The sequence below is a fragment of the Oncorhynchus masou genome, chromosome 29, assembly GCF_036934945.1.
Source record: "Oncorhynchus masou masou isolate Uvic2021 chromosome 29, UVic_Omas_1.1, whole genome shotgun sequence".
Taxonomy (NCBI): Eukaryota; Metazoa; Chordata; class Actinopteri; order Salmoniformes; family Salmonidae; genus Oncorhynchus; species Oncorhynchus masou.
The window spans coordinates 21329962-21356281 of NC_088240.1; the positions used below are offsets into that span (position 1 = coordinate 21329962).

Genomic DNA, 26320 nt, shown 5'->3' on the forward strand with positions numbered 1-26320 from the left:
CTGAGGGGAGGACGGCTCATAATAATGTCTGGAACGGAGTAAGGGAATGGCATCAAACACATGGAAACCATGTGTTTGATGTATTTGATACCATTCCACCAATTATGCACCATCCATTACCATGAGCCAGTCCTCCCCTATTAAGGTGCCACCAACCTCCTGTGGTACTCAGGTTGCATCAAAAATAGAATGCATAAAAATACATTAGGCCAGTCGATTGATATCGACCATGTTATTTGGAATGAGTGTAATTTTGTCTTGTGTGACCTTTACTTAAATCTGATAGGCAGGAGTTCATTCCTTTTACCAGTTACACTAGTAAGCTTTCATTTCTGACAACACTGTGACCTCATCTGACCCTCATCAAGCATTTACTGGGAGCTTAGCCAGAAGAAATAGCATTGTAATGTAATATACAGACATACACAGATCCCATGAGCTAGCATCCCAGATAAGTATGTGTGCACAAAATATGTTAAAATACCAAAACCAACAAAAAACAAGAAAGTTGTTAGTCTATAATTTATAACAAATTTGCTGTTATAGTTTTAACATGTAACTATTGTCCTGGTTAAATTACTATTTTAAATATTCAATAGTCTACTGTTACCATTACTAAACCTCACCCTGTGCCCTGCTAGTTGTGTAGTTCAGATGACAATAATTGTGATATTCAAAACCACCCATTGTATTCAGTATTAATGTGATCCAGCCTTGTCTTTTAACTGGGCTTGATTCATGCTTGCATGAAGCGGAGATACTGAATAGTTGATGAGCCGGGAGGGAGAGAGAGAGAAAGGATGAGGGAGAGAGCGAGAGAGAGAGAGAGAGGGGGAGAGGAAAGTCTGGCAGCCGCTCTCCTCCCACCACACCGCCTCAATAAGCCCCGTCCACAGGAGCTGTGATGGAAAATTACCCTGTGACCAAAAAGACAGGTCAGTTTAGAGCAAAGTTAGACTCGACTCTTCAGCAGCCCAGAGAAGGATGGCCAGCGCAGTCAGCTGAACAGAATAACCGTGTGCTGCTTCTGGCATGGAAAACTCCCAAGCCCCTGTCGGCAGACGCACAGCCAGCACCTGTGGTTGGAAAGCTGTCTTTCTGCCTCAGCTGAACAGGCAGTCTCTATCTGTGTACGGCAGCGAGATAGCTGTGGAGAAGGAATGTATACGCCAGCTGCAGAGTGGAGTCTGGGTCATCCACCCATTCAGCCCCATAAGGTATTCTTCTCCAGCTACTGTTTTTGCTGCCTTGGCATTTTGTCTGTCCTAGAACAACACAACAAAGTTAGACCTAAGGGAGGTCTTGGCATTTTTGTCTATCAAAGAACAACACAGCAAAGTTAGCAAAAACAGCAAAGACCTTAGGTATATGCCAAAGAAAACACTAAAGGGTGTTTCTAACAGTGATTCTAAGAAATGCGTGTGTGCATGACTTTAATCATGTACATACCCTTTGTTATTGTGTCTTGTAGGAGTTACTACATCATGTGTATGGTTGCCATCACATTCCTGAATTTGATTGGGATCCCCATGGAGATAGCTTTCTTAGACGGGTACAGTGGAGTGGGCTGGGAAGGTTTCAATGTCTTCTCAGACACTCTGTTTCTGATGGATGTGGCTCTGAATTTTCGCATGGGTATCATCTCTGAGGACAGTGAGGTAATGAGGCGCTGACTTTACTCTATTTTCAGACCAGACCCAATCTGCGATAGTTGTATAATCCCTTTCCACAAGCATGCAAACCCAATCTGCCCTTTCTGTATTCGTTTCAGTGCATGTGAAGGGACAGCTTAATTGAAACCCTGGCCCATGTGCTAAACCTGCAGCTGTTATTTGCAAGAGCGAATTGAATTTTTTTTAAGATAACGATTCAGAGATAACTATTTATACAGATTAGGGTTGCTTTTGTGTTATATTCTCACATGAAAATAACAGGCGCAAACTTTACTGGGGAGCAAGATGCTTAGTAAATATGTTCTGAAGTGCACTGTGCACAGATGATGAAACATGATGAAACATGACTGTGGACACTTTTTATTTCATAAGAAGGAAATACGCATGTAAAGAGGCTGATCAAAGCACCAGGTTGGGTCTTATTCTGTTTCAATTTCATGCCAAACTGGTGTAAAATATTAATCTGAAAGTTTGGCCAATTGACGACCCTGTCAAATTTATATTAATGCACTTCTCTATTAGTAGCTTCTGACGTACATTCTGGGTGGCATCACTGTCTCGTTTCATTTTGGCCAGAATCCCCAAACATTTAGCTTCAGTTGCATTGTTGAAGTATTCATTCATTTGTCTGAGGAATGCTGCCAAGCACTAATAACAATCAACTGAAAATCTACTGTCTGTTTTTCAATTCCGTAGGTGGCTATACTGGATATCAAAAAGATCCGTGTGATTTACCTAAAGAGTTGGTTCATACCAGATGTGATTGCAGCATTCCCAATTGGCTACATACTATTAATTGCGGTAATGATAAATTATGATAAATCCATCATCACGCTGTTATACATTAGTTCCAGTCTGTTGTAAGATCAATACATTTTTAAAACATTTTTTTATTTCTGTATTTTATTGTGACAGGAGTTACAATCCCACAGTGACACCTCCACCTCAGGTTCCAAAGCCAGTAGAATGGTGCGGATCCTCATGTTTGTCCGAATCATCAGCCTTGTCAGGCTCCTCAGAGTCTCCAGGCTTGTCCGCTTCTTCAATGAAGTTGAAAAGGTAAGTTCTGGTATGCTACCATCTCCCAATGCTGAAAATACTACAAAGTCAAACCTTGTACTACAAATACATTTGGCTAAAAATGAATATAAAGAAGGACAGGAGAATAACTTTTGATTGGTGCACACATTACTTCTAGATTATCTTTGCAGTCCAATTAGTTCCATTTTTTAATTGAGTGCCTTTGTTTCTTTCACCACAGGTTTCAAATGCCAACTTGGAGTATGTTCAGCTGTTCTTCCGCATACTGTCTTTGTTTATGATGATGTTTCTGCTGTGCCACTGGAACGGCTGTATCCAGTACTTTGTCCCGATGCTGGAGGAGTTCCCATCTGACTGCTGGGTCAGACAAGAGAAGCTGATGGTAAGCCCCACACCTACTGAGACGTGTAAGGTTTTGGCTGCATTTAAAGGGTTAGTTCACCCTATATAAACAATGTGATATTTTACAGAATGCCACGGTCGGTGAGAAGTATTCCTTTGGAGTGTTTCGTGCTCTCTCTCATATGATCCAAATTTCCTATGGCTCCAACGAGTCACCAACAAGTAAGGACTGCGGATAACCTGTTGATATTCTGTTGACACAATAGAGCATGTCTTTCATATATACTCATACAGTATATTAGACCCATGCTATTCCAAGACTGTAGTGCCCGGAGTTCAATAGCCAAGTTTTACACTGTATTTATGTGTGTACCGGGTGTTTTGCTCCCTAGATGAGGTGGAGCTGTGGGTGGTCATGACCAGTATGCTGTCTGGGGCTCTAATGTACACTGTACTGGTGGCCAATGCTGCTGCCATCATAACCAACGTAGACCAAGCAGCAAAGGCCTACAAAGATAAGGTACACTACGTATAATGGAAATGTAATGCCCTGGCTTTAACACCGACGACTCGTCTTCAAACTCGATAACATAAGCAAGGAACTCTATTGATATGTCACTTTTGATTGTAATGGCATATCATTCAATGTCCACCACGTCTGATAATCCACAGATGAATCATCTAGACGACTACATGACCTTCTTGAAGCTTCCTAACGACCTTCGACTTCGAATCCAGAAGTACTATGGGGCCCGATATGGGGGGAGATGGTTTGACGAAAAGAACTTTCTAATTTCAGTGTCCTCAGCTTTGAGAGAGGTACTTGAGTCAATCATATTCTATTCTATTTTATTCTATACAATTTAGGTCCTACTGTACATTACACAGACCTTATACAATAGTTACACAATTGTACCACTATAAGTATAAGTACGTAACTACATGAAGTACGTAACTACATTCTACTTACCTATGGTTTCCTTTGGTTATCACACCTTTGTTTAGTAGTGGGACCTGCCTGTCTATTTGTGGAACTTCTGTTTGTCAATGTTCTATTTGTGGAACTTTATTATGAAACGATCTGAAAAAAAGCTCTGTGTGTGTGATACAGGAGATTCTGACAGTGATGTGTTTGAGCCTGCTGAACAACGTACCCATGTTCCAGAACCGAGACGTCAACTTCCTGAACACCGTTCTCCTCCAGTTTCAGCATGAAGTCTTCCAAGAGGATGATGTCATCTTCCAACAGAATGCACCCGGAGACCGTATGTTCTTCATCGAGCACGGCCAGGTCCTGGTGGAGACAGACTCCTTCTCGCAGGAACTGGCTGATGGAGACTACTTTGGAGGTCAGGCTCAGATCCGAGTAGCTCAATCCAGCATCATTCATTTATTCCTTCATTCATTTGTTCAGACTATCATTCTATTCATCACACAAGAGATTGAGTAATCTAGAAATTCTGATTGTCAAACCTCATCCCCCATCCGTTTTCTTACATAATTGAAAAAACCCAACCCCCCACACTTGTTATTCTTATTCTCCTGTTCTACATTGTTTTGCTGATTTCGTCTCTTGGGACTATGCAGGATATGACAAGGAACAGTGGGCTTAGCTGATATGCTGTGTAATAAATTTATATTGTGTTGTTCTATGCCATACTGGTTTACAGAGACCTGCCTCATGACCAAAGGAAAGCGTTTGGCCACGGTTCAAGCTCTGACCACCTGCCAGCTCTTCTCCCTGTCCTCAGAACGCTTCCAGATGGTTCTACAGGGCTTCCCTGATATCAGGAGAGACATGGAAAAGTTTTCACAGCAGGACAAGGAATATGTGAGACATCTCTAGTACAGTGCGGCCATTTATCAACAGTAGGGGTCACTAAGCCTGGTTCTGGAGAGGTACAGGATGTGCAGGCTTATGTTCCAGCCCAGCACTAACACATCTTATTCTGTTAGTAGAACTAGGTGTTTTAGTTCTGTGCAGCCTGGAGCTCTCCATGACCAGGATTTGTGACCACTTATGTATTGTGTAGCTCAGACTTGGTATTGTGTAGACTGGTCTAAAATTGTATTATACTTTATATAAATAAAGATTTCATTGTTGTTTATTTGTTAAACTGTGCATCATACAACCCTTAGTCTGGATTTCTAATAGTTATACTCTAGATCCTCTCTGGGTGGATCCAAAACAGTATATGATATTGTTGCTTTAACTAAGAGTGTATTTTGTGTATTTCGGGACATGTAATGCTAAAAAAAAGGGGTTTGAAAATGTATTTATTGTGAAGAAATAGTATTAGAACTGTTTTTTTGTTTTTCTAATTTCCTTTATTGTGAAGAAATGTCAATGACATAATACAAGGGCAATTTGGTTATGAAACTACCGGTATGAAACAGCAGAAATAAAGAGGAAAACATGGTTTCAGTTGACTGTGAACATCTGGAGTTTTTTTAAAGTAGTGCATTCATGTGTGTCCAGCCTCAGCAGATGTAGCACTGCAGCAGCTGAGCCCCAGCCCGCAGGCCTAGCCAGACCCCCTTTCTCTTATCCAAACACACACACGGTGCCCGAGGCCAGCCTGTGTTTGTACCCGTGCAGGTAATAGGATGCTTGGGGGAAGTTACACTTCATCTCCATATTGTCTGGCACCACGGGGATGTCCACCGCGGAGCACAGACCCTCCTGCAGCTTCTTCAGCATGCGAGAGGCCATGTACCATCGGGCCTTCCCCGGGTCCTCCTCGATAGAGGCGTACACCTCTGGAGGCGGGTTGGGGATTTTTCACTCCAGGTCCATGATCAGCTGGTGGATGCGGCTCTTATCCAGCGAGCTGGGCATGTCACGGTAGCAGGCCACCACATGAGGGCAGGGTGCCTCAGACAACATGGACAGGAAGTGATTGGGCTGTAGAGTGGTCCCCCGTACCTGCCCCCGTCCTCATCCAAAGGCCCCACGGCAGAGTGCACCATGACAGCCCAGCGCAGCCAGTCGTAGTTGTTCTCCAGGATCTTAAAGATGCCAGCTGCTGCCTCCTCGAGGGCTGAACGCCTCTGCATGACCTCCTGCAGCTGCTGACGCACATCTTTCTCCGCCTGCTGCAGGAAGTAGCCTGAACAGCGCCCCCTATCAGTCTTCATCTTCCCGTAGAGGGCGCCAATGTGATCAGACCAGGTCTTCATCAGCAGGGCCTGGTCTCTGCCTGTCAGCAAGGCCTAGGTGAAGAGGCACAGCAGACCTGTGCCCAGGACAAAGTTCACCTGCAAGGAAAGGGAAGAGAGGCTGATAGAACAAAACCCAAGTTATATGCTGTGACTATATGACTCATGTTCAGTAGATTAAAAAAATGTTAGAGTGTTGGCCCACTTGGATGATTGGTGCGCTACTATACTGAACAGACGGCATTTTGTAGAATCAGCATTTGGAGAAGCATAGCACAAAGCTATTTATGATTTGAAAAATCTGCTGCAACAGCAGTGGCTGGGATGATTCTTCAAGATCATAGAGTGCCTAAAATAGCAGGTATTTAATCAGTATCAAGCATCATACATTCTGCTGCTATGTTTGCGCCTGATAAGTTATCCAAGGTTAACATAACAGATGTGGTTGTATTTTTAACAAGGTGAAATAAGGTTTTCTCTCTACACACATTTTCTGCTCGCTTAGGAGAGGAATGCAAACAGACATCTGACCTAATTTTGCGGTGTGATGTACCAAGTGTTGGACTAGATAGGGGTGAGCTTTGGATATGCAACTGCATTACAATTATTGCAAAACATTTTGAATAACAACACAGCCTGTAACTATTTTAGGGTCAAACATTTAGGGTTATATCATTAGCCTGAGTACCAGTCTGTTTGTGCTATCATGCCAAAAATGTTTGGCTTGACAATGACAGCAATGGAGTTGGCAAGAGCACAAACATATTTGGGACCAGGCTAGAAAATCATTAACTTCATGTCTATTTTACAAACTATTTTAGTCTGACAGTTGGACAAAGCATGGCTCCCAGGCAAACAATTTTGTTCTTTGAACTTCATGTCTAATTTTGTTAAACTCCATACACTGTGTGCAAATGATTTACACATTCAATGGTTAGAGATATTGAGAGTTGAACATAATGATAACTGTTGCCTGTTGGGCATTGTGTGCTGATGGCTGACCACGCCCTGACCCCCACTGACCTGGACACAGAACTCCCTCATCTCCCAGCGGTTGGACTTGTGGCTCTGGACCAGCTCATCCAGCAGGATTGGCTGGTCCGTCAGTGCCGAAACCCCCATCAGCCTGCTGTGGAGCATTGTCAACTGCCTCGCCAGCCGGTGCTCCAGGACGTACTGGAGGACACCTCTGTCTCCCGCTTGGTGAACTCCGACTGTGCCCTGACGGCCACGCCCAGCTGGTAGTAGACCGTGGCCAGGTTGTCCTCCTGGAGATGGACCTCTTGGCCAGTCAGAAGGCCCTGCCCTACAGCACCCAGCTCCTGGTCTATGTAGTCCAGATTCTTCATGGCCAGGTCTGTCTCGTCAGCTAAGGCACTGCCACCCAGGTAGGTACAGATGCCCTCCACAAGGGTCCTCGTGGTCTGAATGTAGCCCACCGGCTCCAGCACCTTGCCAAACATTGCCATGGCTAGAACTAGATGGATTTACTTAATAAATATATGTTCATTGTGAAACAGCCAACTGATTCTGGTGCTGAGGAAAGAAGAGGCATACAAATTATAGGCCAATACTCCACTGTAGTTGATACAGTAGGCCAATATCTACTAACTAACCATAATATCAGCTTACCATATCTACTGTACATACCTTTGATATTCAGAATAACTTGTAAACTTGCTGTGCTCCATTACTGTGCTCCATTACTCATCTGTCACAAGGTCCCTCCACCTCCCAGCTCTAACCTTCCTCTGCACTCATCCCCATATTGTTTTTATTTACTGTTCTGCTCTTTTGCACACCAGTATTTCTACTTGCACATCATCATCTGCACATCTATCACTCCAGTGTTCATTTGCTAAATTGTAATTACTTGCTACTATGGCCTATTTATTGCCTTACCTCCTCATGCCATTTGCACACACTGTATATAGGCTTTCTTTTTTTCTATTGTGATATTGACTGTACACTTGTTAATTCCATGTGTAACTCTGTGTTGTTGTTTGTGTCGCACTGCTTTGCTTTATCTTGGCCAGGTCGCAGTTGTAAATCAGAACTGGTTTTCAACTAGCCTACCTGGTTAAATAAAGGTGAAATAAAAAATAACAAAATAAGCAAAGGAAGTGAGTCTAAAGTAAATTTAAAGAGGTATAGAAAAAATGTTACTCATGGATGTTACAAATGTTCCTTTGGAAGTGTATTACAAACTCTTGGCTTTGAAGTTTGCTTATTGATTATTTGGTGAGTCCACCACACAATTATTCTAAAATTATCTCTTGACCATATCGTTAACAAAATATACTGTATATATCGAAGTCGTCAAGGACGGTAGGTGGCAGAATTGCATTTAGCTCGAGATGCTTTCTCTTCTTCGGTCTTGAGAGTCCTGAATAAACCTACTTCCGTTAGGTTCCGGATGTGGCGCCAAATTTGAAAAATATTCCTGTTTCAACTTGTATGAACGTAAACAGACAGCGAAAATTGATTATATTGCCGTTGAAGATAATACTACTTTTAGAAACATATCTGCAAACAAATGGACTCGTCGGCACGTTTTTTCACTAAGTTGCGAAACCTAGCCGTGAATTTGGAGACCGAAACTGCCAGTCTTCAACAGGCACACCAGAACTACGACGATGAAGGTAAAGTTATGAAACAGACTTACACTCAAATGTTATTTCGGCTAACGTGTCTAGTCAGTCAATGCACCACCAGTGACTAGTGTATTCTTGTATACTGTAAAATTGTGTTTCAGATCATAGCACTGAGGGTGCAGTGGGAGTTCTGCAAGAGCTGCACTCCGAGGTCAGGGGACTCAAGGTAACTGTCAATTTAGCACCTGCTGAGCTGTTTGAACAGCTCTGTGTATCTTATATAGCTATGTGATTCATTAGTATACAGATATTTACATAACTGGCTTGTTTTGCATGCCCAGGGCCAGGTGAAGGAGCAGCTGGTACGCCAGCAGGCAGGGGAGAATGATTTGAGGAGCTTTATAAAGATGTGTATGGTGCTGAAGCAGAGGACCACAGAGGACATCCAGAGACTGATGAGACACTATGAAAAATATGGCTACAGAGCGCCTAAGAGCACACAGAAACAATCAGGTAGGAAAGTATCTCTATTTAACACTTCACGTAGTATGTTAATCATTCAGTATTTGGTTTGGTTTACTTGATATGCACTCAGTGTACAAAACATTAAGGACACCTGCTCTTTCTATGACATAGACTAACCAGGTTGAAGCTATGATCCCTTATTGATGTCACCTGTTAAATCCACTTCAATCAGTGTAGATGAAGGGGAAGAGAGGTTAAAGAAGGATTTTTAAGCCTTGATATTGTGTGTGTGTGCCATTCAGAGGGTGGGTGGGCAAATCAACATGGGCCAGCATTCCTGTGGAACGCTTTCGACACATTGTAGTCCATGCCTGACTAATTGAGGCTGTTCAATGCAAAAGGACTTGAAACAATTTCAACAGAAGATTTGACAAATTTACTTGAACAGTGCAGATGCAAAGTTTGGTAACAGAATGACGGCACAAATTAGTCCTTATGCGTAGTTGTATGATTTTTAACTTTGCAATCATTGGTTTTTGTTTGGCATTTCAATGTGTAAAATCTGAGTTTCAGCATCTATCTGTTACTGTGGAATTGCCCATTTCTATCTGAATATTCTCCTTCTGACCTGTTGGTTTATCTAGATATCTTGTCTCTCCCACAGAGTCGAACGGTCAGGAGGCAGAAGCTTCAGAGAAAGAGGACAAGGGTGAGACCGAGGGAGGAGAGGAGGACCAGGAGGAAGGAGAGGGATACCTCACCTCAGTGACCCCTCTGAAGATGCCCCCTCCGCCCTTCATTGACCCCTTGCGCACCCCCCAGCTCTCTGACTTCGGCCTGTCGGAGATCCACCTGAAGAGGGTGTTGGGTGGCACAGTGTTTTCCAGCGCTGAGGCCCCCATGCCCATGATGACCCTCCCTCTGCCGTCTCTAGTCCTAGCCATGCAGCCGCCCATGCCCAAAACGCCCAAGTGCACCTTGCGTATGGACGAAGATGACGACCTCCTGACCCCCCGCATGGTCGACTTTGGCCTCACGGAACACACTGTGTGTCTCAACAATGACTTCACCATGGACCTGCAGCGCAAGAAGCCCACAAAGCCTCTCAGGTGTGTAGTATAATACTGTTCTGTCTGTCTCTGATTGACTTTCAAATCCACTACTTGGCTGGTTAACAGCTTCCAAAGTTTCACCGAAGTTCCTACAATAATGAATAAGTCAGCCTTCTTAAGTTAGAATGTCCTGTGCTCTTAGTCTTATGAATGGTGTTGTTTTGTTAACAGCTCAGCAGTGTCCTTGGGCTTGGGAGCAATGTCACAGAGACCGGCACATGTTCTCTCCACTCCTCCATCAAACTCCATGATGTACAGCCTGGCTACCATGGAGTCCCCCGAGCCGCCTGTATTTTGCACCCCAGGTCTGAAGATAACAAAGTCTCAGCGACACGCTCTGTCCCCTCCTCTGCAGGGAGAGATTGACCCAGAGTCCCCCTGTCGCCTTGGCAACCACCAAGCCACCCCTGAGGTCCCAGCATTTGAGACACCATACATCAACAGACTCCTTAGCACCAGAAAGGTGTGTTACTGTCAGTTGGTCAACGTGTCTGTTTGTTTATACATTTATCTATTTATGGAGACCATAGACCATAAACTACAAATTGCACTCAAATATAGTGAGTAACTGTCATGTTGTTACAGGGTGAGAGAAACACACAGGCAGATGAAGACCAAGACCAAGATCACTCAGAACTTCCAAACTCCAATAGAGGCTCCAGTCAAGCCTGGTCATATAATGTGTCAGAGATATCAATCATTGGATGTACAGAGGAAAAACTTACACCAGAGATGCCAAGCCTAGAGTCCTTTCTGGGCAGCTCTCTACCCTATGTAAGCTGAAACTGCTATAAAGGCCCTTGAGTGCTTACTTTCCCCCTGTTGCTGATGATGTTGGTATAGTTAAGTTTGAGTGTATATATTTTGCATCACTGTCTCTCATCTCCTTGACTGTAGAGGGGTGGTGGTGGAACCAGTGGAGAGCAGACTATGGGGTCAGGAGAGCCCCCTCTCTCTTTCCTGGATCAGGATGGTCCCACCCAGACATTCAACCTGAGGACCCCACGGGTCAGAGGGGACTACCCCGAGCCATCCACCCCTGAGATGCCGGACCTAAGCTCTGTCACACAGGACATCTTTAAGGTGAGTGGACTGGAGACTTGTGGGATTCAGAGTATGGAGTAGATATGGGAACTGTGCTTTCCCTGTCCACAGACAGTGGAGAAAAATGCTTTGTCTGTACTACTAAGTGTGAATGTTTGAAACTTTTAGATAGTGTTGTAATTATAACTACTGTGCTGACTGGTTCTGATGGGTTTGTCTTTCATCTTGCAGCTTATTTCCCAGAGCAAGAAGCTCCCCACAGCAGTAGTTCAGCCACACCTCAAGCCTTCAACCCTCCACACTGCAACAGGGAAAGAGAACAGGTAAAATCTTACGGTGTCAACAAAGAATGTAGAATATGGTTATTATTAGCTTATCTTCAAAAGCTAAACTGTCCCCAATATCAATAGATTACTTGACTTGAAATTACTAGTCATACCTCTGCTCTCTCTGTGTTGTTCCTCCAGGGCTCAGAGTCTGGCTGTGGTGTCCGAGAGGGAGTTCCTGAGTCTTCCAAGCTATCTGAGACAGATTCCACTGTCCAGCCTCAACCAGGTCATTCAGAAGATCAACGATGCCAAAGAGGAGCGAGGCCACAGTCAGTCACGGCTTACTGCTTTTGTAAACCATTAAAACTTAACTCACTGAAATTATGTTTTCATATCTCAAGTGTAGACACACAACTATGCCCACTCAGGGTGCCGTTTTTTTTTCATTGCATTCCATGCCACTCTCAGGATCTTAAGTGACTGTCCTGCTGAAATTCATCTTATTGTGACGCTGTTGTTCCTCCTTCAGGTGGTGATGCGGGCCCTGCATGGTTTCTGATGGAGGAGCTGAAGAGGATCACGGGGGTGGGCACCAAGGCCCCCATGTACTTCCTGTGTCTGACTGAGTTAAAGAGGCTGGAGCATGTGCAGGGAGTAGGAACTAGCGCCATGTACAAGGTCCTGTCAAAGACTCGTACCTGATCTGAAGTACAATGACATTCCCTGCCTTCTTAAACCTTCCAAAGGGCTCAACACTACTGAGTGAGGTCCTATGTATTGACTCCCCTGAATAGGCCTGGGTGCCAGTCTGTTTAGCTATCATTCACTCCTTGCCACTGCTGTCATGCTAAACATTGGCATATGACAGAGTACAAGGAGTGAAATGTTAGCAAAACAGGCCGGCACTCAGGCGAGAATAGGCCCAAAATTGATTCATTATTTTATTTTCATCTTTGAGAGATGTACATGTGTTTTGTCTTGGTCTTTTTAATTGTGTTGGTCCTTCTGTTCAAAATGCATGAATACTCAGTCGATTTAGCATTTTCATAGTTTTCTATGTGTATAATTGGTCTGTATGTAATCTCACTAATAAATACATAATTATGAACACGATGGCTTAGTTCAGGATTGAGTGATCTTTTTAACAATATAGCAATCAATTATAACAAGTGAGACAACTGAGCATTGTAAAATGCATACACATACAAAAAATTCCAAAGGAAGACATGGTAGTATGGTTAATTTCTACATAACAATTTGATGATTAAAAAAACGTTAGTAAATAAAATAACACTGATCTCCTACTTCTATGCAATTGGGACATGTTGAACCCCAGGCAGGCCTTCTGGTATCAATAGGGTCTCGTGCCCCAGGAGAAGGGGTTGCACTGTTAGGAGGGGTGACGTGATGTCCAGGTAGTCTCCAATCTGAAATCGCTGGGACTGTTATGTCATGGCATCATCTGGATCCTTCCATCCGGACAGTGCGTTGCCTATATCCTTCAACCTGAAACAAATCAATAGTAACAATATTTACAGTGTTGTCTGTGGCTGTTCATTGATATTACAGGGCAGCTCTGAATGTCAATCATCAGTTACCTGTAACCTTGTTGTTTTAGGGTCTGTGTAGACTATAGCAAAGCCAAAATATGCTCTTTTTTTTTTTTTTTTTTTGCATCAGGGTTAGACCTTTCACAAGACTTTCAGTGTGGCGTCCAACCTGAATTAAATGAAATAGTTTCATAAGCATACAAGGGAGGGACAGATTCTGAATGTAATTAAGGTATTCTGGCTGACCTTTTCTATTGTCTATTCTGTACAGCTGGGGTGTATTCATTCTGCCAGTTGGAACTAAAATGTTTCTATTGGACATTCAGGTAGGTCCCTCTGTTTCATTCTGCTTGCTTAAGAAATGTTTTGCAACAGAATTGGCTGAATGAATACAGCCCTGGTGATAGTTATACTTACCAGGTGTAAATCTGGAGCTCACTCGAAGGAATGTTCCCATATGCCTTTAAAAAAACATAGCTGATATGGCTGACTTGCAAATGTTGTTTCTACTGACAATTGAGATGTACAAACTATGGCATAAGGGTTACAGATGCACGTGGATAAGAGGCAATCCGTAATTTCGATTAAGACATTAATGAGCGACCTAGGATGGACGTATTCATTACAACTATTTGTTCAGAACTTTTGAAATGTACAGCAACAGATTTCAGAACATGGGCCGTTCTTACAGTGTTCTCACTGTACACCAGGTCAGAACCGTATGATAAATAAAGGGGGCATTTAAGCAGACAATGAAAGCTCTTACAATATTCACTGATTACATTTCTCAAAAACAGGTTATAGGCTACATGTGCACCACCAAGTCAGAACAGTAGGTGAAATTAAGAGGTGAAAATAGACCAAATTATTAGGGTGAGGCACATTAACAGCTTACTACGCTATTAACAGCTTGCTACACAACATACACTTACTATTACTTTCTTAGCTACAGTACACATATCTCCCTGGCATATTACGTAATTTATGCAGCAGCATACAATACATTTTTGGACTCACCTTGTGCTGTGCTCACAGCTGGCCTGGCGGTACTTTGTGGGCAAATTTTGTCATCAAAATCTGCCGTTCTCTGGATTTATGGTGCTTTCAAGACAACAGGGAACTCAAAAAAAAAAATCACGTTATGTCGTAGCTCTAGAATGAGGCCAATTGTGCACCGCCCCGTGGGTCTCCCGGTCATGGCCTCCAGAAACAGATCCTGGACTCAAACCAGGATCTCTAGTAGCACAGCTAGCACTGCAATGCAGTGCCTTAGACCACTGCGCCACTTGGGAGGTCCCTTCCTGTCATTATTTAAGCCCAGCAACAATTGCTTTTTGCGGGACAATAAAGATGATTGAATTGACTTGAACCAGCAGGGGGCGTCGGTGGGGAGCAACACTCTGAAGTACTTGATAGGCAGGGTTGGGGAGTAACAGATTACATGTAATCCGTTACATGTAAGGGATTACAAAACTGTTTTACAACTGTTTTTACCAACACAAATATTTTAATCAGATTACAGATACTTTTGAAAAACTAGATGATTACTTCGAGGATTACTTTTAAATTCAGAAAGGACATTTTCAAAAAAATTCTTTGACACTTTTTGTGCATCCCGGAGTTGCCTCTTCACTGTTGATGTTGAGCTTGGTGTTTTGCGTGTACTATTTAATTAAGCTGCCAGTTGAGGACTTGTGAGGCGTCTGTTAATCAATCTAGACACTCTAATGTACTTGTCCTCTTGCACAGTTGTGCACCGGCCCTCCCACTTCACTTCCTATTCTGATAAGAGCCAGATTGCGCTGTTCTGTGAAGGGAGTAGTACACAGCGTTGTACGAGATCTTCAGTTTCTTGCAATTTCTCGCATTGCCTTCATTTCTCAGAACAAGAATACTGAGACGTTTCAGGAGAAAGTTATTTGCTTCTGGCCATTTTGAGCCTGTAATCGAACCCACAAATGCTGATGCTCCAGATACTCAAAGGAACAAAGGCCGGTTTTATTGCTTCTTTAATCAGATCAACAGTTTCCAGCTGTGCTAACATATTTGCAAAGGGGTTTTCTAATGATCAATTAGCCTTTTAAAATTATCAACTTGGATTAGCTAACACAACGTGCCATTGGAACACAGGAGTGATGGTTGCAGATAATGGGCCTCTGTATGCCTATGTAGATATTCCATTCAAAATCAGCCGTTTCCAGCTACAATGGTCATTTACAACATGTCTACACTGTATTTCTGATCAATTTGATGTTATTTTATTGGACAAGAAATGTGCTTTTCTTTCAAAAACAAGGACATTTCCAAGTGACCCCAAACTTTTGAACGGTAGTGTAAATATACACACACGGAATATATGCAGTACCAGTCAAAGGTTTGGAAACACCTACTCATTCAAGGGTTTTTCTTTATTTTTACCATGAACTACATTGTAGAATAATAATGATCATGTAGTAATCATAGAATTGTTAAACACATCAAAATATGTTTATATGGGCCTCCCTGGTGGCTCAGTGGTCTAGGGCACTGTATCACAGCGCTAGTTGTGCCACCAGAGACTCTGGGTTTGCGCTCTGTCGCAGAGCCCAGGCTCTGTCGCAGCCGGCCGCAACCGGGAGGTCTGTGGGGCGATGCACAATTGGCCTAGCGTCAATTGGCCTAGCGTCGTCCGGGTTAGGGAGGGCTTGGCCGGTAGGGATATCCTTGTCTCATCGCACACCAGCGACTCCTGTAGTGGGCCGGGTGCAGTGCGCGCTAACCAAGGTCACCAGGTGCTTCCCCCGACACATTGGTGTGGCTGGCCTCCGGGTTGGATGCACGCTGTGTTAAGAAGCAGTGCGGCTTGGTTGGGTTGTGTTTCGGAGGACACATGGCTTTCGACCTTCGTCTCTCCCGAGCCCGTACGGAGTTGTAGAGATGAGACAAGATAGTAATTACTAACAATTGGACACCACGAAATTTGGGAGAAAAGGGTGTAAAAAAATGTATATAAAATGTTTTATATTTGAGAGTAGCGATGATGGCAGCTTTGCACACTCAACCAGCTTCACCTTGAATGCTTTACCAACAGTCTTGAAGGAGTTCCCACATATGCTGAGCACTTTTTGGCTGCTTTTCCACTCTGTGGTCCAACTCATCCCATGGGTTGATTGTGGAAGCCAGATCATCTGATGCAACATTCCATCACTCTCCTTCTTGGTCAAATAGCCCTTACACAGCCTGGAGGTGTGTTGGATCATTGTCCTGTTGAAAAAAAAATGATAGTCCCACTAAGCGCAAACCAGGTGGGATGGCGTATCGCTGCAGAATGCTGTGAAAGCCATGCTGCTTAAGTGTGCCTTGAATTCTAAATAAGTCACTGACAGTGCCACCAGCAAAGCACAAACACACCATCACAGCTCCTCCTTCATGCTTCACAGTGGGAACCACACATGCGGAGATCATCCGTTCACCTACTCTGCATCTCACAAAGACATGGCGGTTGGAACCAAAAATATTAAATTTGGACTCATCAGACCAAAGGACAGATTTCCACCAGTCTAATGTATATTGCTCATGTTTCTTGGCCCAAGCAAGTCTCTTTTCTAATTGGTGTTCTTTTCTTAGTTGTGGTTTGTTTGCAGCAATTTGACCATGAAGGCCTAATTCACGCAGTCTCCTCTGAACAGTTGATGTTGATCTTGATCTTGAATGAGTAGGTGTGTCCAAACTTTTGACTGGTACTTATATATATATATATATATACAGTGCCTTGCGAAATTATTCGGCCCCCTTGAACTTTGCGACCTTTTGCCACATTTCAGGCTTCAAACATAAAGATATAAAACTGTATTTTTTTGTGAAGAATCAACAACAAGTGGGACACAATCATGAAGTGGAACAACATTTATTGGATATTTCAAACTTTTTTAACAAATCAAAAACTGAAAACTTGGGCGTGCAAAATTATTCAGCCCCCTTAAGTTAATACTTTGTAGCGCCACCTTTTGCTGCGATTACAGCTGTAAGTCGCTTGGGGTATGTCTCTATCAGTTTTGCACATTGAGAGACTGAAATTTCTTCCCATTCCTCCTTGCAAAACAGCTCGAGCTCAGTGAGGTTGGATGGAGAGCATTTGTGAACAGCAGTTTTCAGTTCTTTCCACAGATTCTCGATTGGATTCAGGTCTGGACTTTGACTTGGCCATTCTAATACCTGGATATGTTAATTTTTGAACCATTCCATTGTAGATTTTGCTTTATGTTTTGGATCATTGTCTTGTTGGAAGACAAATCTCCGTCCCAGTCTCAGGTCTTTTGCAGACTCCATCAGGTTTTCTTCCAGAATGGTCCTGTATTTGGCTCCATCCATCTTCCCATCAATTTTAACCATCTTCCCTGTCCCTGCTGAAGAAAAGCAGGCCCAAACCATGATGCTGCCACCACCATGTTTGACAGTGGGGATGGTGTGGTCAGGGTGATGAGCTGTGTTGCTTTTACGCCAAACATAACGTTTTGCATTGTTGCCAAAAAGTTCAATTTTGGTTTCATCTGACCAGAGCACCTCCTTCCACATGTTTGGTGTGTCTCCCAGGTGGCTTGTGGCAAACTTTAAACAACACTTTGTAATGATATCTTTAAGAAATGGCTTTCTTCTTGCCACTCTTCCATAAAGGCCAGATTTGTGCAATATACGACTGATTGTTGTCCTATGGACAGAGTCTCCCACCTCAGCTGTAGATCTCTGCAGTTCATCCAGAGTGATCATGGGCCTCTTGGCTGCATCTCTGATCAGTCTTCTCCTTGTATGAGCTGAAAGTTTAGAGGGACGGCCAGGTCTTGGTAGATTTGCAGTGGTCTGATACTCCTTCCATTTCAATATTATCGCTTGCACAGTGCTCCTTGGGATGTTTAAAGCTTGGGAAATCTTTTTGTATCCAAATCCGGCTTTAAACTTCTTCACAACAGTATCTTGGATCTGCCTGGAGTGTTCCTTGTTCTTCATGATGCTCTCTGTGCTTTTAACGGACCTCTGAGACTATCACAGTGCAGGTGCATTTATAGGGAGACTTGATTACACACAGGTGGATTGTATTTATCATCATTAGTAATTTAGGTCAACATTGGATCATTCAGAGATCCTCACTGAACTTCTGGAGAGAGTTTGCTGCACTGAAAGTAAAGGGGCTGAATGATTTTGCACGCCCAATTTTTCAGTTTTTGATTTGTTAAAAAAGTTTGAAATATCCAATAAATGTCATTCCACTTCATGATTGTGTCCCACTTGTTGTTGATTCTTCACAAAAAAATACAGTTTTATATTTTTATGTTTGAAGCCTGAAATGTGGCAAAAGGTCGCAAAGTTCAAGGGGGCCGAATAATTTCGCAAGGCACTGTATATATATATATATATATATAAAATATATATATATATATATTTATATACAGTGTTACTTTTCCACATTTTGTTACATTACAGCCTTATTCTGAAATGGATTAAATTCCATTTTTTCCACATCAATCTACACACAATACCCTATAATGACAAAACAAAAACAGGTTTTTAGAAATGTTTGCAAAAAACAGAAATACCTTATTTACATAAGTATTCAGACCCTTTGCGATTTGACACGAAATTGAGCTCAAGTTTCTACAAGTTGATTGGCGTCCATCTGTGGTGAATTCAATTGATTGGACATTATTTGGAAAGACACACACCTGTCTATATAAGGTCCCACATTTGACATTGCATATCAGAGCAACAACCAAGCGATGAGGTTGAAGGAATTGTCCGTAGAGCTCCGAGACAGGATTGTGTTGAGGCACAGATCTGAGTAAGGGTACCAAAACATTTCTGCAGCATTGAAGGTCCCCAAGAACACAGTGGCCTCCATCATTCTTAAATGGAAGAAGTTTGGAACCACCAAGACTCTTCCTGGAGCTGGCTGCCCGGACAAACTAAACAATCGGGGGTGAAGGAGACAATACCTCTCTCATCGTCACTCAATGCCTAGGTTTACCTCCACTGTTTTCACATCCTACCATACCTTTGTCTGTACATTATGCCTTGAATCTATTCTACCGCGCCCAGAAACCTGCTCCTTTTACTCCTTTTACTCTATATGCCTAGATGTCTGGTTAGACTGTAAACTCTCCTTCCAGACTCACATTAAGCATCTCCAATCCAAAATTAAATCTAGAATCGGCTTCGTATTTCGCAAAACAAAGCATCCTTCACTCATGTTGTCAAACATACCCTTGTAAAACTGACTATCCTACCGATCATTGACTTCGGCGATGTCATTTACAAAATAGCCTCCAACACTCTACTCAGCAAATTGGATGCAGTTTATCACAGTGCCATCCGTTTTGTCACCAAAGCCCCATATACTACCCACCACTGCGACCTGTATGCTCTCGTTGGCTGGCCCTCGCTTCATACTCGTCGCCAATCCCACTGGCTCCAGGTCATCTATAAGTCTTTGCTAGGTAAAGCTCCGCCTTATCTCAGCTCACTGGTCACCATAGCAGCACCCACCCGTTGCACGCGCTCCAGCAGGTATATTTCACTGGTCACCCCCAAAGCCAATTTCTCCTTTGGCTTCCAGTGACTGGAACGAATTGCAAAACTGAAGCTGGAGACTCATATCTCCCTCACTAACTTAAGCAGCAGCTGTCAGAGCAGCTCACAGATCACTGCACCTGTACATAGCCAATCTGTGAATAGCCCATCCAACTACCTCATCCCCATACTGTTATTTTGCTTTTGCTCCTTTGCACCCCAGTATCTCTACTTCCACATTCATATGCTGCACATCTATCAATGCAGTGTTTAATTGCTAAATTGTAATTATTTCTCCACTATGGCCTATTTATTGCCTTACCTCCCTTATCTTACCTCATTTGCACACACTGCATATATACTTTTTCTATTGTGTTATTGACTGTATGCTTGTTTATTCCATGTGTAGCTCTGTGTTGTTGTTTGTGTCACACTGCTTTGCTTTATCTTGGCCAGGTCGCAGTTGTAAAGGAGAACTTGACCTCAACTAGCCTACCTGGTTAAATAAAGTGAAATAAATTTAAAATGTAAATTAAAAAAGGGCCTTGGTCAGGAGGTGTCCAAGAACCCGAGGGTCACTCTGACAGAACTTCGGAGTTCCTCTATGGAGATGGGAGAACCTTCCAGAAGGACAACCATCTCTGCAACACTCCACCAGTCAGGCCTTTATGGTGGAGTGGCGAGACGAAAGCCACTCCTCAGTAAAAGGCACCTAAAGGACTCTCAGACCATGAGAAACATGATTCTCTGGTCTGATGAAACCAAGATTGAACTATTTGGCCTGAATGCCAAGCATCACGTCTGGAAGAAACTTAGCACCATCCCTATGGTGAAGAATGGTGGTGGCAGCCTCATGCTTTTTTCAGCGGCACGGACTGGGAGTGGATAGAGGGAAAATTAATGGAACAAAGTACAGAGAGATCCTTGATAAAAACCTGTTCCTATCAGATATGAAGTTAAGACCCAGATGCAGACAACGTCTGCCTGGGCGCATACCTGGTTCATCGGGGTGCCGGTGGTGGAGGTTGGCGATGAGGGCTGGGTCCAGGATGTCTCCAGCGGGGACCCAGCACATCCCCACTAGGCCATAACCCTCCCAGCCAACCAGGTACTAAAAACCCCTCGTGATCCAACACTCAGGAGGCGTTTCACTGTGTATGCTGGATGGCCATCGATGACACGTGGAGGAGGGGTGGGCCTACAAACAGAAAACGAAGGGCTGTGAGACACGGGCTTAATCCTAGACACATGGAAAGTAGGGTGAATACGGAGGGTATGGGGTAACAAAAGATGAACAGCAGTGGGGCTAATGACTCTAGAGATGGGTATTGGGCTAATGAAACAGTGGGAAAGTTTACGGGACTCCACCCGGAGAGGCAAGTCCCGGGTGGCGAGCCATACTCTCTGCCCGAACCGATAGCATGGAGCATGGTGTCCGGTGGCAATCCGCTTGTCGCTTATACCTGGAAGTGGTCTTCAACAGAGAGGCCTGGGCTCTCTGCTAGATACGGCGACAGCGGGGGATGAAAATCTGGGCAGAGGGATCGCTGACTTCCTCCTCTTGCTCGAGGAAGAGCGGAGGCTGATATCCCAAGGAACATTCAAAGGGCGAGAGACCTGTGGCAGAGCAAGGAAGGGTGGTGCGAGCGTACCCAACCCATACCAGTTGCTTACTCCAGGTGGTAAGGTAGCGAAGAGTCGTCTCTAAGTCCTGGTTGGCTCGCTCTGACTGGGCGTTGGACTGGGGGTGGAATCCAGGGGGACAGGCTAGCCGACGACCCAATAAGCGTGCAGGACGCCTTCCAGAACCGGGACGAGAACTGTGGACCCCGGTTGGAGACCATATCCACCGGGAGTCCGTGGATCTGGAAGATGTGCTGCACCATAAGCTGGGCCGTCTCCTTGGCCGAGGGTAGTTTGGGGAGAGGAATGAAGTGGGCGGCTTTGGAAAATCAGTCGACCAAAGTCAGGATGGCAGTGTTGCCCGCAGACGGGGGAAGACCCGTAACGAAATCCAGGGATATATGGGACGGTGGATATGAGGACGGTGAGGGACAGGGAGTGGTTGGAGAAGACCAGCCCGAGACTGCCGAGGAGTCTTGTTCTGTGCGGAGACCGTGCAGGTGGTGACAAACACGGCAACATCCGGAAGCATAGTAGGACACCAAAACAGTTGTCGCACCAAGGCCAGGGTCCGACGATAGCACGGGTGACAGGCAAGCCTGAAGGAATGAGCCCACTCCAGGACCGCAGAGCGGACAGTGTAAGGCACAAACATCCGGTTATCTGGGACCGCTACTGGGACCGCTGCTGGGACCAATTTCCCTTTTCCCCAGCAGAGTGCTGTTTTGCCAGGCACGAGGTGGGAAGGATGGTCTCGGAAGGATGGTCTCACATCCGAAGCATCGGCCTCCACCACAAACTGACGGGAAGGGGTGCGAGTAAGGGAAGCAGAAAAGTTCTCCATATGGCCCACCAGAGTACTTGCTCCTACCCGTGAGCCTGGTCTTTTACCGGGAAAGAGGACACAAAATGACCAAAAGCCCCCAATACAGACAGCTCCTTGTGTTGATCCTGTGTTACCGTTCCGCTGGCGACAGGCCAACTCTGCCTAGTTGTATAGGCTCGGGAAACAGTGCCTCTGCCGTCTTCGGTGACTCTCGAGGAAGGTCGGGAAACCTTGGGTGCTCTTGGCAACAGGACCATCTGGGACTTCCGAGATGACTCAGAGGCGAGGTGGAATCCCTGGATGTGCCAGCGAAATTTAAATTCCTCTCCATCCGTCATTTCCACAATCGCCCATCGATGCAGATGGTCAAAGCGATGAGGGAGTCAAGATCCGTGGGTAACTCCTGAGCTGCAAGTTCGTCCTTAACCTTCTCCGAGACGCCGTGCAGGAAGATGTCGAACAGTGCTTCCTGGTTCCACGCACTCTCCGCTGCCAACGTGTGGTAAACCACAGCATAGTCAGCCACTCTGCTGGCGTCCTGCCGGAGCTGGATTAGCTTCCTGGCAGCTTCTCTCCTGGAGAACGGGGCATCAAAAAGCTTCCTCAACTCTCCCACAAACCCCTCCAGACTCACTCACATGGCCGGCTTGTAACGCTCAATGAGTGAATGGGTGTGGAGTCAGGCGCAGAGAGCAAAGGATGCGGGAAAAAACACGCTTTAATGTCCAAAAAAATCACAGGAACAAAATAGTATACCCAATACAGGTGTAACTAAAAAACAAAATAGTACCCTATTGTGAAATACTAGGACAGCGAGAAAACCCCAAAAAACACTCACCAGTCTCACAAATACAGATGAACAAGCAAGCACAAACAGAAGCGGGCTAAACAAACTTAAATAACCCCACCCTAACAACCAAACAAGGAACAGGTGAAACTAATTAGACAAAACCAAACGAACACAGAACAAAGGATCAGTGGCAGCTAGTAGACCGGCGACGACGACCGCCAAGCGCCACCCGAACAAGAAGGGGAACCACCTTCGGTAATATTCGTGACACGGCTGTTGTTCCCATACGGCGGAAGCCCAGGTGAGAGGACTCCCAGACATCAGCATGATGAGGTAGGCTATCTTGGAGCGATCCGAGGTTAAGGAGGAGGGCTGAAGCTCGAAAATGAGGGCACACTGAGCTAAAAATGCCTGACAGGTGCTCGGCTCTCCATTAAAGCGTTTCCGGGGGAGGTAACCAGGGCTCACGGGAAAGAGGAGTGGCCAGTGGGGCAGCACTGCTAACTGCCGAGTTATTGAGGGGAGGTGGGGTTACCACCGTGGCAGGCTGCCCCACAGAAAACCCACGGAATTGCTCCAGCAGCATGTCCAACACCTAGTCATGGTGTTCAGCCATGTTTGGACCCCCTCCATAAGACCACAAAGCAATTCCTCGTGCCTACTAATAGAGGCTCCTTGGGAGGAAATGGCGTTACGTAGCTGGCCCGGGTCTGTTGGTCAGTCATGGCCAGTTTGTACTATCAGGTATGAAGGTCAGACCCAGATGCAGACAACGTCAAATTAACAATGGTTTAATCATCTAATAGGAGCTGGCAATAGACAGGTCAAGGCAGGCAGGGGTCAGTAAACCAGAGATGGAGCAAAGGTACCGGACGGCAGGCAGAGTGGTCAGGCATGCAGGCTCAGAGTCAGGACAGGCAAGGGTCAAAACCAGGAGGGCGAGAAAAAGAGAGACTGGAAAAAGCAGGAGCTGAGACACAAAACGCTGGTGGACTTGAAAAACAAGACGAACTGACAACAGACAAACAGAGAACACCGGTATAAATACACAGGAGATAATGTGGAAGATGTGCGACACCTGGAGGGGGGTGGAGACAATCAAAAAGACAGGTGAAACAGATCAGGGTGTGACAGCTCCAGAGCGCTCAGAACCTCAGACTGGGGTGAATGTTCACCTTCCAACAGGACAATGACCCTAAGCACACAGTCAAGACAACGCAGGAGTGGCTTTGGAACAAGTCTCTGAATGTCATTGAGTGGCCCAGCCAGAGCCCGGACTTGAACACGATCAAACATCTCTGGAGAGGCCTGAAAACAGCTGTGCAGCGATGCTCCCCATCCAACCTGACAGAGCTTGAGAGTATCTGCAGAGAAGAATGGGAGAAACTCCTCAGATGCAAGTGTGCCAAGCTTGTAGCGTCATACCCAAGAAGATTCGAGGTTGTAATCACTACCAAAAGCGCTTCAACAAAGTACTGAGTAAAGGGTCTGAATGGTTACGTAAATGTGATTAAAAAAGGTTTAATGACTCCAACCTAAGTGTATATAAACTTCCGACTTCAACTGTATATACACATATATATATACACATATATACAGTGTATATATACAGTGGGGAGAACGAGTATTTGATACACTGCCGATTTTGCAGGTGTTCCTACTTGCAAAGCATGTAGAGGTCTGTACTTTTTTTATCATAGGTACACTTCAACTGTGAGAGACGGAATCTAAAACAAAAATCCAGAAAATCACATTGTATGAGTAATTGTAAGTAATTAATTTGCATTTTACTGCATGACATAAGAATTTGATACATCAGAGATGCAGAACTTAATATTTGGAAAATAAACCTTTGTTTGCAATTACAGAGATCATACGTTTCCTGTAGTTCTTGACCAGGTTTGCACCCACTGCAGCAGGGATTTTGGCCCACTCCTCCATACAGACCTTCTCCAGATCCTTCAGGTTTCTGGGCTGTTGCTGGGCAATACGGACTTTCAGCTCCCTCCAAATATTTTCTATTGGGTTCAGGTCTGGAGACTGGCTAGGCCACTCCAGGACCTTGAGATCCTTCTTACGGAGCCACTCCTTAGTTGCCCTGGCTGTGTGTTTCGAGTCGTTGTCATGCTGGAAGACCCAGCCACGACCCATCTCCAATGCTCTTACTGAGGGAAGGAGGTTGTTGGCCAAGATCTCACGATATATGGCCCCATCCATCCTCACCTTAATACGGTGCAGTCGTCCTATCCCCTTTGCAGAAAAGCATTCCCAAAGAATGATGTTTCCACCTCCATGCTTCACGGTTGAGATGGTGTTCTTGGGGTTGTACTCATCCTTCTTCTTCCTCCAAACACGGCGTGTGGAGTTTAGACAAAAAAGCTCTATTTTTGTCTCATCAGACCACATTCTCCCATTCCTTCTCTGGATCATCCAGATGGTCATTGGCAAACTTCAGACGGGCCTGGACATGCGCTGGCTTGAGCAGGGGGACCTTGCGTGCGCTGCAGGATTTTATTCCATGATGGCGTAGTATGTTACTAATGGTTTTCTTTGGTACTGTGGTCCCAGCTCTCTTCAGGTCATTGACCAGGTCCTGCCGTGTAGTTCTGGGCTGATCCCTCACCTTCCTCATGATCATTGATGCCCCACGAGGTGAGATCTTGCACGGAGCCCCAGACCGAGGGTGATTGACCGTCATCTTGAACTTCTTCCATTTCTAATAATTGAGCCAACAGTTGTTGCCTTCTCACCAAGCTGCTTGCCTATTGTCCTGTAGTCAATCCCAGCCTTGTGCAGGTCTACAATTTTACCCCTGATGTCCTTACACAGCTCTCTTCTCTTGGCCATTGTGGAGAGGTTGGCGTCTGTTTGATTGAGTGTGTGGACAGGTGTCTTTTATACAGGTAACGAGTTCAAACAGGTGCAGTTAATACAGGTAATGAGTGGAGAACAGGAGGGCTTCTTAAAGAAAAACAGGTCTGTGAGAGACGGAATTCTTACTGGTTGGTAGGTGATCAAATACTTATGTCATGCAAATGAATTACTTAAAAATCATACAATGTGATTTTCTGGATTTTTGTTTTAGATTCCGTCTCTCACAGTTGAAGTGTACCTATGATAAAAATGACAGACCTCTACATGCTTTGTAAGTCGGAAAACCTGCAAAATCGGCAGTGTATCAAATACTTGTTCTCCCCACTGTATATATATATATATATATATATATAAATTTTTGTTGTGCGACATAAGACTATAAAATTACCAGGAACTTAGTGATTTTAATTGAGGAAAT

At 44.6% G+C, this 26320-nt stretch overlaps 2 protein-coding genes across 2 annotated transcripts; both read left to right on the forward strand.

Annotated features, from left to right (window-relative positions):
- Positions 1-875: 875 nt before the first annotated feature.
- Positions 876-5484, forward strand: hcn5 (hyperpolarization activated cyclic nucleotide-gated potassium channel 5). Its single transcript, XM_064947066.1, has 10 exons — positions 876-1217; positions 1472-1658; positions 2370-2474; positions 2589-2732; positions 2935-3096; positions 3185-3278; positions 3449-3576; positions 3729-3875; positions 4168-4405; positions 4727-5484. The coding sequence occupies exons 1-10, from the start codon at positions 1033-1035 to the stop codon at positions 4900-4902; spliced, it is 1566 nt and encodes a 521-aa protein (XP_064803138.1). The 5' UTR covers positions 876-1032; the 3' UTR covers positions 4903-5484.
- A 3148-nt stretch (positions 5485-8632) lies between these two features.
- ska3 (spindle and kinetochore associated complex subunit 3) lies at positions 8633-12812 on the forward strand. The gene is made up of 10 exons (XM_064947067.1): positions 8633-8857; positions 8971-9035; positions 9151-9322; positions 9939-10383; positions 10558-10849; positions 10972-11160; positions 11284-11469; positions 11662-11753; positions 11898-12028; positions 12229-12812. Exons 1-10 carry the CDS (start codon positions 8752-8754, stop codon positions 12399-12401), a joined length of 1851 nt encoding a protein of 616 aa, XP_064803139.1. The 5' UTR covers positions 8633-8751; the 3' UTR covers positions 12402-12812.
- Positions 12813-26320: the final 13508 nt, after the last annotated feature.

Coding starts and splice junctions, on each gene's coding strand:
- hcn5 (XM_064947066.1), top strand. CDS start 1,033: ATGGAAAACTCCCAAGCCCCTGTCGGCAGACGCACAGCCAGCACCTGT. Junction 2,733..2,934: donor TCTTCAATGAAGTTGAAAAG/GTAAGTTCTGGT, acceptor CTTTCACCACAG/GTTTCAAATGCCAACTTGGA. Junction 4,406..4,726: donor TGATGGAGACTACTTTGGAG/GTCAGGCTCAGA, acceptor ACTGGTTTACAG/AGACCTGCCTCATGACCAAA.
- ska3 (XM_064947067.1), top strand. CDS start 8,752: ATGGACTCGTCGGCACGTTTTTTCACTAAGTTGCGAAACCTAGCCGTG. Junction 8,858..8,970: donor CCAGAACTACGACGATGAAG/GTAAAGTTATGA, acceptor ATTGTGTTTCAG/ATCATAGCACTGAGGGTGCA. Junction 9,036..9,150: donor CCGAGGTCAGGGGACTCAAG/GTAACTGTCAAT, acceptor TTGCATGCCCAG/GGCCAGGTGAAGGAGCAGCT.